Genomic DNA, 12,170 nt, shown 5'->3' with positions numbered 1-12,170 from the left:
AAAAACGAGGTGCGCCCTGCGAAAAATACGGTAAACCAAATCCTTCCCAACTGAATTTGCAATGAGACAGGGGAGCATCATATGCTATATTCAAGAAACATCTGTCTGCCATCAAAAGACTTTAAGGACAATGGGGCTATCTATCGCTTACAGGTCATATGCTTTCTTTATAGAACGGATTCCTCAAAGAATAGTGGATCTACACACGCACATACACACACATGCAATATTCTCTGGGGGGGGGGGCGTTCTATAAAGCTTGCAAAAAAATAATAATCATGAGGTGACTGCCATTATTTTGATAATGGGCTGTTCTTTCAGAGTACACACAGCCATGAATTAACATTTAAGACCATGAATTTTAGTAGTGTGTGCTGTGGCCTCCTCTGACTGGCATTTCTGCAGCTTACCTGGACAAGGCAGGGCCGCATCAGCAGTTTGGTCACCCTCAAAGGGCCGGTTGTATCTGTTCACTGTTACTTGTATGGGGACCTGCCGCCTTTGCTCCCTCTTCTGTAGCCCTCTGGGAGCTGGAGGGCGTGTAAGGCACAGCTCGCTTCCCCTCGCCTCGGCGGGTGGGGGTGAGAGAGAGGCCAAGCTAGCAACAGGCAATGGCCCGCTCGCCTATCCCCTCTGGGTGGCTCACAACCTTCCCACCGGGAGAGGAAGCAGCCGCCGCTGAGGGGGCATCCAGCGGGCCGCTGGGAGAGACGTTTAAATTGTGGCTGAACTTCACCAAGAGCAACCCCCCGCTTGCTCGCCTCCTCATAGGGATCGGTGATGGGGAGCCTGTGGGAAAGGTGCTTCCTCCACAGCAGACTGCGATCTCGTTGGACAGCCCCGCCCGCGAGCCCCAGCTTCCCCTGCCACGCGTGGCACGGAGGATCGGGGCCGCCGCTTCCCAGCCCCAGCAGAGAGCGCGGACCCGCAAGGCGCGCAGGAGCAGCCGCTGGCATCTCTCTCTCTGGCTGATGGGAGGCATGCTCCCGAAAATCACCCATAACTTGGGAATTCCCTCTTCCCACTCATGCTCTCCGCCATCCCCTGGCAGGGAGCGAGCGGCACTTTCTCCGCTGCGCCGATTCTCTCTGAGACGCGCGCCAGGCTGAGGTTCGCTTCGCTCGGCGCTCGACTCGTGCTGCTTGCTCGCAGCCCGAGCCCGAGGCTGCCTTGCCAAAGAGAAGCCTGTGCAGCCTAGACCGGCTCAGCCGAGCGCCGAGCCGGATTTTCAGGAACAATAACAGCGCTGGGGCTGAGGGAGCCGAGCCGCGCGGCCCCCTCCCTCCCTTGCTCGCCCGCCCCGCCAGCTCGTCGCCAGGCCGCCTCCCCCCCCTACTCGCCCCTTGCTCCCCCCACAATAATGTACGCCTTCGTGCGGTTCCTGGAGGACAACGTGTGCTATGCGCTGCCCATGTTGTGAGTGCAGGGCTTCAGCCCCAAATCCCGGCTCGACTTCGACAACCAGAAGGTCTACACGGCTACACGGGCCACATGACGAGGTCTGGCGGGCTGGATTTGGCCCGCGGGCCTTGTGTTTGACACCCGTGGGTTAGAGCTACATGGTTTCATTGCCTGTCCCCACACCTGTCCAGGTAAGCAGCAGTGATGCCAGTGTCATGCTACTACTGACCTCATGTGCAGTTAACTCTATGTTAGGTTGTGATTTTTGACTTGGGATCCCTTTATCGGGGGTGCCTGAGGAAGTTGCTCTTTGTGAATTATGATAGAAACTGAGCTGACCCACACCTCCCAAGCTATTATGCAGATTTGAAACTAGTTATTCTTTAGATTTAGCACTCTTCTGAATTTTCTGTTGCAGTTTTTCACTCAAAAATATGTAAAGTATTTGAGGTAAAATACATTTATAAATGCATATTTAGAGATAAAATATGTTCAAAAAAACATTATTTAAATTTGACTTTTGTGAGTTTTTTAAAATCTTGTAGATTAATGCAGAAACATGATGAAATGGGTTTATGAAAGAACATTGTTTGAAAGAGGCATAAACCAGAAATAGACTGATATGTGCCTGCTTACCCTTTAATCAAATGTTTGAAAAGTTTTTATGACTACATTCTTACATAGCTGTGAAGTATGTTTGTCAGCGAAAGATGCCTTGCATATGACACTATTCTAGGCAATAATTTTAATGCTCTGTCACAGCACATTCCAAACAAATTAAATAATCTATCTTCTCATTTTTACCCACTAAGATGTACTGCATAATTTTTATTAGAAAACTTATAAAGACACTGCATTGTGCATCAAATGAGAAAAGTGGCACAAGGGTGCCATTCTTACCTTGCCAAATGTCTGTTGAGAAAGTTGGAACACTGATTTGCCAAAACATATAAATTCTGTTTTGTCATTTCATTTTGAGAGTATATTATTCACAGTAGCTTAAGTTTGGGAACAAAGCTGATCTGTGAATAGTGTGATACTTTTGTTCTTAGAATAATTTGCCTATGCATATATTTCACATATCATTTATGATTTGCAGAAGGAAATTTGATATAACTTTATTGACTCGGTAGTAATAAATTACAGCTGTATGTAATAATTTTTAAAGATTTGAGTCTCTTGATTATACTCAGTGAAGGAATTATGTTTTTCATTTGATTTTACTTTAATCAGTGTTTTTTGCCCAAGACAGAAGGAGATTTTTAATAGTGCATCTACCAGTTTGCCCTCTTGAGATTGAAAAAAACAAACAAATTAGAAGCAAAGGCCTTTGAGAAGTTGTCTTTTAACCAATTCTTCTAAAACTCTGATTAGGTACTTCATGCAATTCTGTAGAGTCTGTGCCAGGGGTCAGCAAACTTTTTCAGCAGGGGGCTGGTCCACTGTCCCTCAGACCTTGTGGGGGGCTGAACTATATTTTTTTTGGGGGGGGGAATGAACGAATTCCTATGTCCCACAAATAACCCAGATATGCATTTTAAATAAAAGCATGCATTCTACTCATGTAAAAACATGCTGATTCCCAGACCATCCGCGGGCCGGATTTGGAAGGCGATTGGGCCGGATCTGGCCCCTGGGCCTTAGTTTACCTACCCATGGTCTATGTCTCTAACCATGAGTCAACCTGGGAAGCATGTAGAATTGTAGAAATAAAGTAAGTTACCCTCTCAGTGCAAAAACAGGAACATTCCTTTTTCAAGATCACCTTTTCTAAGAAACCAGAAGCTTTCCTTTTAGAAATCTTAGGTGCAGAGATCCAAGTGACCAGAAGATTTATGTGACTACAGCTGCCCAGACTTTGTTAGGTCAGAGATGGAAAGAAAATACAACCCCTACCAAGGAAGAATGGCTAGTAGATTATTTAACAAATTGTGCATGCATACTTCTTCCACTGGAAAAAATGGAGATGTTCTAAGTGTATGCCAGAGATTGTAGTTGCATATAAGACAATCCTAGCTTGAGACACATTCTCTTGATACCTGATTCCTGAGAAGGCAGTAGGACACCTCATTGTAGCACTTCTCCACCCCATTAAAGCCTCGCACCAGTGTTGAAAAAGGGACATCCTGAGTCACCAAGAAGCCCCATGCTGAGGTTTCCAAAAAGTAGAAAAGATCCTTAAACAATCTGGCCCAAATGGATTCTTGCTATCTTGGGTAGTTACCCTCATCTTGGTATTAACCCTGGAAGAGAAGAACATCTGCTTCACACATCCTCTGATACCCAGTTGCACCTGAAGTAGAGGTGACAGAGTGTAGAAGACAAAAGTGGCATCTGGAATGAAGTGAGAAATAAGAAAGTATATTTACATGGGGCACAGGTGTGCTTCTTGGTAGCCAAGAGAAGGCACAAGGAGATGGAGGTCAGGCTATAACTACCTTACCCTTCTTGTCAGAGGTCCAGCTTAACAGGAGCTGCAGGTCTCCAGGGCCCTTACTATTGATTGGAAAAGAGCCAGTGTGGTGTAGTGGTTAAGAGTGGTAGACTCGTTATCTGGGGAACCGGGTTCGCGTCTCCACTCCTCCACATGCAGCTGCTGGGTGACCTTGGGCTAGTCACACTTCTTTGAAGTCTCTCAGCCCCACTCACCTCACAGAGTGTTTGTTGTGGGGGAGGAAGGGAAAGGAGAATGTTAGCCGCTTTGAGACTCCTTCAGGGAGTGAAAAGCGGGATATCAAATCCAAACTCTTCTTCTTCTTCTTCTTCTTCTTCTTCTTCTTCTTCTTCTTCTTCAGTGAACCTTCCTCAAAAGCAGAGGTGTCTGTTAGGAGAGAAATCCAAGTGGGAAGAGAGGTCTCAGATTTCCTAGTTTTCATGCATGGGATGTGGTTGCTGCCGGAAGAGGTGCCTACAAATGCCTACCCACATACAAAGATGGACTGATATGTGATATCTTGCATCCTGGCTACACTATTTACTGTCCACTACATTATTTACTGTCCAAAACAAAGGCAAATACAGGGCACCCATTTTGAGTAGAATGTGCTTATTAGCAGCAAACACATGCTTGCAACTGCTTTCTGGAAAAGATTCCTAATTTATAAGAACACGAACCAGGGTTTTGAAAAGGCAGGTCCCTGGTAGAGAGTTGTCCCTTCAGTTGAGATGCAATACACATACATACACATTTCAAAAACATAATTTTACATTTGGTTCTGTGCTTGCTTCCTTGAGTGTTAGATTTGTGCTTGCAGCGATCTTTCGTTTACACAATGTGGGGTTATTGGAGAACATTTGTCTGTATCTTGCCGAGTCATTTGAATTGCTTGCTGCTTTGTTGCACCCTACTGATTTGTAGAAGGTTGCACGTGGCTTTGCACCACACTGAGTGTCGGTGATAGACCCTTGCCTGCAGTTATGGGAAACCTGCAGAAGCATACCTTTGATTTCCAGCAACTAGATTTATCATACTGCGTTTCTGACTTAAGGCAAGGTAATTCCAGTTGTTTGGGCTGGGATGGTAATGTAATCCTGGCTTAGAATGTATGTGATGAGATTTAATTGTTTTCTGGGGTGGGTGAACTGAGCATCGAATTTCACAGCTTGATATTTTGCCTCAGCTTTGCTCTGAACATTGGGGGCCCCTAGAATCTGGCCTTGCTGCATTCTCCTACAGCTGTTATAGAAAGATAGAGGAAACCGGTTACTGGAATTGATCTCTGGTAAAAAGTGATCAGGGCTGGTCCTTGGTTTAATGTTGTAGGAATGGTGCAGGGACACTGTGTGTCTCTCTGCAGGCGTTGAGCATGGGAATTCATTCTTAGACCAAGAGGGTAGTGAAAACCTTTCTGTGCATGGATTTTCCCTCCTCACCCATAGTTTATCACATGCAGCTCTGTTCAAAGAGCAAAACTGAGCATTTTCAAGCACTTTGAGAACTTGTTATTCCTATTTGTGATACTGGTTCTGTTGGCATAGAAGGTGGCCTTCTTTATATTTTGAGGAGGGTTATATTTCACTCTTATATGTATTGTTCTTTCAGATCCACACCACACCATTTTTTTATTTTCATTAAGCTGTCATGTGCTGTTAAGATCAAGTTAGAGTCAAAATCTAGGGAAATATAAATACTGGGAATGGGTTCTTCAGTATCTTGGCTGCTTAAAATGCTTGCAAACGCTTTGCTTTTGCCTCTAGGGCTGCGACTCCCAAATGAGCATGTCAGAAATGTCCTGCAGTGAAAGTACCTCCTCCTGTCAGTCTCTGGCACATGGCTCAGCTCCAGAAATCCTCATTGGACTGCTTTATAATGCCACAACTGGAAGACTAGCAGCAGAAGTGATAAAAGGCAGCCACTTCAAAAACCTGGCAGCAAACAGACCACCCAGTGAGTGGAATATTTTTTTTTTATCCTAATACTTCTGCACTTGGGGGGATTTCACTGGTGGGGACTTCAATCCTATCATTTAGCTTTATCCAGTCAAACTGAAATACTGCAATCATCAGTTAATCTGTTTCATGTTTTATATTTCCAGTCATTGGGGAAATGGCAGAAATCTAAAATTCAAAATATTAGTTGTGATTTGACAAGATCCTTTTAATTTTTCATGACTGGCTGACTAATAAATTGCCTTTATCATAATGATTAATTGCTAAACTATTAATGCCTCACATCACAGAGCCAATATAAAAAGTTATAATGTATTTTAAAAGTGTGTGCCAATGAATGTTTATGTAAATGTGTTGATGCTACTGCGGTTAAGGATCCTCTTGTAAGAGTTTATCAGTGTGTAAGAGTTTAACTGATACCGACATGTATATTTAGATTTTATATTCTCATAATATAATATGATTTATATTATATTTATTCCTGGTACCAGATATGAAGAAATGTTGCACACTCTAGAGATAGATAGATAGGAAGACAGTCATGGTTTGTTCTTGGCTTCCTGCTTCTTGTTTGTATGGGGTACTCAGACAACAAACCCGAGTTCAGACATAATGCTAAGCCAAACCACGGGGTAGCATTGGGTTGGACAGCAGTAGCAAGACCAGGAAGGAGCAAAGTGGCTGTGATTTCTACTGTAAGTACCCCTGCACTTGAACAGTCATGCTGAGCCATGGTTTGGCTTGCCCTTATGGATAAACTGGGCAAATAAGGGTGCAATCCTAAGAAATTACAGACCTCCCACTCCATGGGTGGAGAGGGAGATCTGCAGGCAGAGATCTATCCCTAGAGGGAACTTCTGTAACTGGAAGTTTCCTCTGTCACCAGTGCTTCTGCTGTGTTGGTAAGGGAAAGGGGACACGTCAGGGAAGAATGAAAGAGACATTGGATCCACACGATCTAAAGCAGGGGTCAGCAACCTTTTTCAGCCATGGGCCGGTCCACCATCCCTCAGAGCATTTGGTGGGCCGGACTATATTTTTTGGGGGGAAATGAACGAATTCGTATGCCCCACAAATAACCCAGAGATGCATTTTAAATAAAAGCACACATTCTACTCACGTAAAAACACCAGTCAGGCCCCACAAGTAACCCAGAGATGCATTTTAAATAAAAGGGCACATTCTACTCATGTAAAAACACGCTGATTCCCAGACCATCCGTGGGCTGGACTGAGGCGGCGATTGCGCCGCATCCAGCCCACGGGCCTTAAGTTACCTACCATGCCCCTGGCATGCCCCCAACAATAGATGAAAAGGATGTATTGGAACTTCCACATATTTTCCCTGCAGCGGCCTGGCACCCACCTACCAGCCTAGTCATCACAAGACTGTCAAGGCTCTGTTCTTGCACTGTGAATTCTTCCTTTCCTGCCTCCACTAGACTGCTCCACCCTGTAGCCTCAGATGGAGCTAGGAATGTGTTTGAACTGGGCATAATTGACTTCCTTTTGTTCACTTGTCGGGACCAGAATGTGCAAGCAAGCCCAGGAATCAGCTGTACATTGTGCTAGCACCCAAAAGCCCCTGGGAGCCACGCATATATAAGTCAGTAAAGAAAAAAGTAAGCAGTAGAAAACCACAGTGGTAGTCAGAACCTAGGGAGGAGAAAAGACAAACTAGGTACGATACTCAACAACCATTGCTACCAAGATGTTAAGTTGTAAGAACATAAGAAGAGCTTGCTGGATCAGGCCAATAGCCCGTCTAGTCCAGCATCCTGTTCGCACAGTGGCCAGTCAGGTGTCTGTTGGAAGCCTGCAAGCAGAACCTGAGTGCAACAGCAGTCTCCCCTCCTGCTGTTTACAGCAACTGGTATTCAGAAGTATTACTGCATCTAACCATGGAGATAGTCGTTGTGGCTAATAGCTATCAATTGCCCTCTCCATGAATTTGTCTAATCCTCTTTTAAAGCTATCTAGGTTGGTGGCTATTTCTGCTGCTGGGGGAGTGAATTCCGTAGTTTAACTATGTGCTGTGTGAAGAAATACTTTCTTTTATCTGTCCTGAATCTTCCAGCTTTCGGCTTAGTGTCCTTGAATTCCAGTGTTATGAGAGAGGGGGGAAAAACTTTTCTCTATCCACTTCTTCCATGCCATTCATAATTGTATACACTTCTATCTATCCGTTTGGGTTGCTGCAAGCATTATTTTTTTTAAAAAAAACATTTTAAACAGTCTTGAACATCCAAGACAAGAAAAAAGTTATATGTGTTCTGCCCTGTATCTTCTTCCATTTTGTTTGAAATGGACCCATATTACAGTCATGAGTTTAAGAATCTGGTGCCCTGATCTAGAATCTCCTTGCACATGCAGGTGTTGTGATGCACACACCAATTTTTTTCTGTCTGTTCATTGCAGTGTTGGGAACAGATCTAGGCACTAATTTTCACTGTGTTCTTCACTCAGGCTTCCCTGACACTGTAGCTTGAGTAGAAAGCCGATGCTTACAGGAGAGCTTTATGGGTGCATTGAAGCAGCCATTAAAAGCTTTAGATGGTCTGTGATCACATGATTTTGTACTTTGGTATAATAATTTATCTCAGATGAATGATGGTCTAAAGTAGCATTAAATGTACAGAATAGTGTTGTGGGGTTTTTTTTTTTAAAACCCAACCACCAGTGTATTGATCAAACTAATGTTTAATCCAATTAGCTTTCACCTTATTGTTTGTAATATATACAGGATTCAATTCAGTGACCACTTACCCTTTTGTAATCCCGTTGACCTCAAATGAGGCTCCACTAGTTTGAGGTCATTGAACTGACCCTTACTCAAAAAGCTGGAGTTTGCATGAAAAAGAGGATGGTCCGGTAAAGGTGACACTATGATTTCTGTAGTTTTGTAGTGTAATCTTTTGCATGAATCTGTATGTTCTGTGTTAGAAACAATAGAAATTAATACTAAAATATCCCATTACTTGAAACGGTGTAATTTTTCCCCCCTGTTAAAGATTACATAGTAACCTTACAGAATTCATTTCATTAAATTGTACCTGCCAATCCTTTTGTTTGGTCCCTCTCTCTAAACTGATTTGTTAAGGTTTCGTTTTCTTCCACTCTGGTGAATAGTGTTTCCTCTTAAACTTTAACCTTTGATCCTCTCTCACCCAACTATTGACATCTGGTCATTATTTCTTTTACTGCTTTCCACCCCCTGTTGTCAGACGGACTGTTCTGTTGTCTAAAACACTTGATAGGTGGACAGGTTTATATAATACGAGGTGAGTTCCTGTAGAGACTAATTGGATGTTGTCTTTTTCATGCAAAAGAAAGTTGCCAGCAGCAAAGCTCTCCACCACTCGCCACCATGTTGGTTTCTGACAATTTACCTTAATTAACTATTTCACTCTTACAATGGAGATAGACCAAATCTCTGACTGGATGATGGTATTTCAAAGATCTGAAAATTAAAATGTGAAGTCTAATTTAATGGGTAAGCCAAAAAAGAAGACACAAAAACTGTCTGTTTCTAAATACCGTGAAATAGGATATGGATGCAGCATGCTGCATTCAGTGCCCGTGAGTGTATTTTCCCAGACAAAGTGGAAAACACTATAATGAAACTGATAGTTTTTTGTGTCAAATGTTGTATTAATGAATTCATGTCCACGATTCAGTAGCTCTGGTGCACAGATAGAGGCTCTTCTATCAACATTGGAATATATCCCCCTATGCAGATAGGATTTTGGATCGTGGCCTGAATATCTGAGCTATTGTTACAGCATAGTACTTCTTAAAAGCACTATAAAGCAACTGTGCCCAAATAATGTAACAAAACAACACATTGAATATTAAAAATTAGGCATGAAGAGCTTTACTCAGATGAGTAAGCATCAGCTTGTCAATGCATTTTGTTTTTTGGCATTTTAAATATTCACAAATCAAAGAAAAAACTGACAACGCTTGAACCACATCCATGCAGAGAATTTCCCCCCAGTAAACATTTCATTCTGAGCACCCATGATGTCATCACTGCACTCCACCTCATACATATATTTTTACTTGTAAAATATTTGTTTATTTCATTTCTCTTTTTATCCACCTGTTTACATTATCTGAAAACTCTGAAATGCTTTACAGTGTTGTGGCCAGCTGTAGCTTGCTGAGTGTTAATGCTACACGTCTGCTTTATGCAAGTGAGCAGGGGGTGAATGGATAGAAGGATTATGAGGTATACCTTTAAGTAAACTTGTTATGTAAGGATAATGCAATTAAGTAAAAGTTGAGCTTCAATGTTTACTTCCTTTTTTAAACATGGCTTAAGTTTAGTCAACTACTCAAAATCCAACATGGTATACGCCATAACCTTAAAGATAGTCTGGTATATTTCCGTACGAGAAATCTTTTGTCTAAAGCATCTTATGCATGACATTGTTTATTTTGTAGATACGTTTGTTAAGCTGACGTTGCTGAATTCTATGGGCCAAGAGATGTCCAAATGCAAGACATCTATCCGAAGAGGGCAACCGAATCCAGTCTACAAAGAGACCTTTATTTTCCAGGTGGCACTGTTTCAGCTTTCTGACGTTACACTCATATTGTCTGTGTATAATAAACGCAGCATGAAACGAAAGGAAATGATAGGCTGGATTTCTTTAGGTTTGAACAGTTCTGGTGAAGAGGAACTAAATCACTGGACTGAGATGAAGGAATCCAAAGGACAACAAGTATGTAGGTGGCACTCGTTGTTAGAATCTTAATGAGTAGTTGTGGCTCCACGTAATGTCAGGATTCCACAAGGCTGCCCCGCAGATGCAACCAAGAGAAAGTGTTGCAGAAGTTACAATTCAACATTCCACTTTTACAGATGCACAAAATGCCGTGGAGCAGAATTTACTTTCACATCTTCAGTTAACACCACTGAGTTCAGGTGACATGCACTGGACGCAGAAGAAAGAGCAATCCCAAGTCCTTATTTTGACGCTTTCAGGATTGTTTTGGTTCACATCTCAGTTTTCCATTTAACTAATAGGTATTTTGTGTAAATCATCTACAATTGCAAAATTCTCTGATTGTGTTTGTTTTCTTAGAGGTGCTATGCTGTGTTATATATGACTTGTCAAGAAGCAGATTTAGAGAGCTGGGGGAGTAGTTAAATAGTAGAACACAAAAATTAGAATTTGGGCACACAGTAGTTGGAACATTGCTTCCCCACCCCCTTAGGAACTTAACATTTCCTTAACAGAGTTTAATTTTGAAGAACAACATGCAAGAGCACTCCTGCTTATCAGATACACAAACAGCTCCTCTGTGGTGCCTGCTTTAGGCTGGGAGTTGTAACTCCCTATTTGCTTCCAAGAGCGGAAGTTGTTAGAATGATGAATCACTGCTAATGGTGTGCATAAACCCATCACAATTCATCCCTGGCAAACACCTTTTTGTGTTGTTTCAGGAGCTTACAGACTTGTTTGACCAGTGGCAGCAGTGAGAGAAAAGAAAAATGTATGTGTACACCATGGGAAGGGAAGCCTCTCTCAAAAAACTTTCTGCTCTCTTGAACTATTGTGAGAGTGCCAATTTTCCATGCAGGATCCTCTTGCATGTCGTTTCCTTGGATCTGTCAAATCAGGTCTCAATATTTTTGGCATTGATAAAATTGTCTTTGAATCCACCTCAGGAATAATCTCTACTTTATGTCATGCAGTGATCACTTTTTTAGTCTACGGATCCCTCACAGGCCTATTTAGACAGGTTGAAAACACAGGATCTAAAGATCTGCACAACTAATTCAGTGCGCCTACGGGAGCTTTAGAGATGTGTTTCTCAAATAGCAACCCTCCATGCTTTGAAACTGAGAGGATTTTTCACAGTATGGAGGCTGTTGTTGGTTTTTTTTTTAAAAAGTTTCACTGCATGAACAGAAGCACCAGGACACAACTAAAGTCATCCTATTTCCCCCAGTAGTAGAGCATGGTTGAAATCCTGTATGCAGTTTCTGGCAAGTCTCACTGATACCAGTGGTATTTTTGTTTAGGTAGCAGAGTGCAGGACTACAACTAATAACTTTACTAAGATTTCTTTGTCATTAAATCAGTTGGTCTTTACATGAACCTTGTATAACAAACCTTTGAAAATTCAAAGACGGTAAAATCTAAGGATTAAAACAGCTGGGAATAAGGACTTGGGTAATCTTAGATAATAAATAAGGGAAATAAACATCTATGACATCTGTCAATTTATTTAATCTCAGCAATGTGTTAATCATATAAATCTTGGAAAGGCAGCTTCATGCATTATGAGATTTGAAGCACAAAGGAAAGTAGGTATGACTAGAATCTGCTAGTTTTAAAGTTCTTGCAATAAATTGTTTCACCACTTTCT

The 12,170-nt window shown here is 42.3% G+C and overlaps 1 protein-coding gene across 1 annotated transcript in view; it reads left to right on the top strand.

Annotated features, from left to right (window-relative positions):
* The window catches only part of SYT14 (synaptotagmin 14), a 70,945-nt gene extending 59,309 nt beyond the window's left edge, over positions 1 to 11,636 (top strand). Inside the window, 3 exon segments of the mRNA XM_033144841.1 lie at positions 5,599 to 5,788; positions 9,014 to 9,070; positions 10,236 to 11,636. Of these exon segments, the coding sequence (XP_033000732.1) occupies positions 5,599 to 5,788; positions 9,014 to 9,070; positions 10,236 to 10,549 (561 nt within the window). The 3' untranslated portion in view covers positions 10,550 to 11,636.
* The last annotated feature ends 534 nt before the right edge of the window (positions 11,637 to 12,170 follow it).

Source organism: Lacerta agilis, chromosome 3, assembly GCF_009819535.1.
Source record: "Lacerta agilis isolate rLacAgi1 chromosome 3, rLacAgi1.pri, whole genome shotgun sequence".
Classification (NCBI taxonomy): domain Eukaryota; kingdom Metazoa; phylum Chordata; class Lepidosauria; order Squamata; family Lacertidae; genus Lacerta; species Lacerta agilis.
Note: the sequence above shows the minus strand (reverse complement) of the source record. Positions and strands in the feature narration are given on the sequence as shown.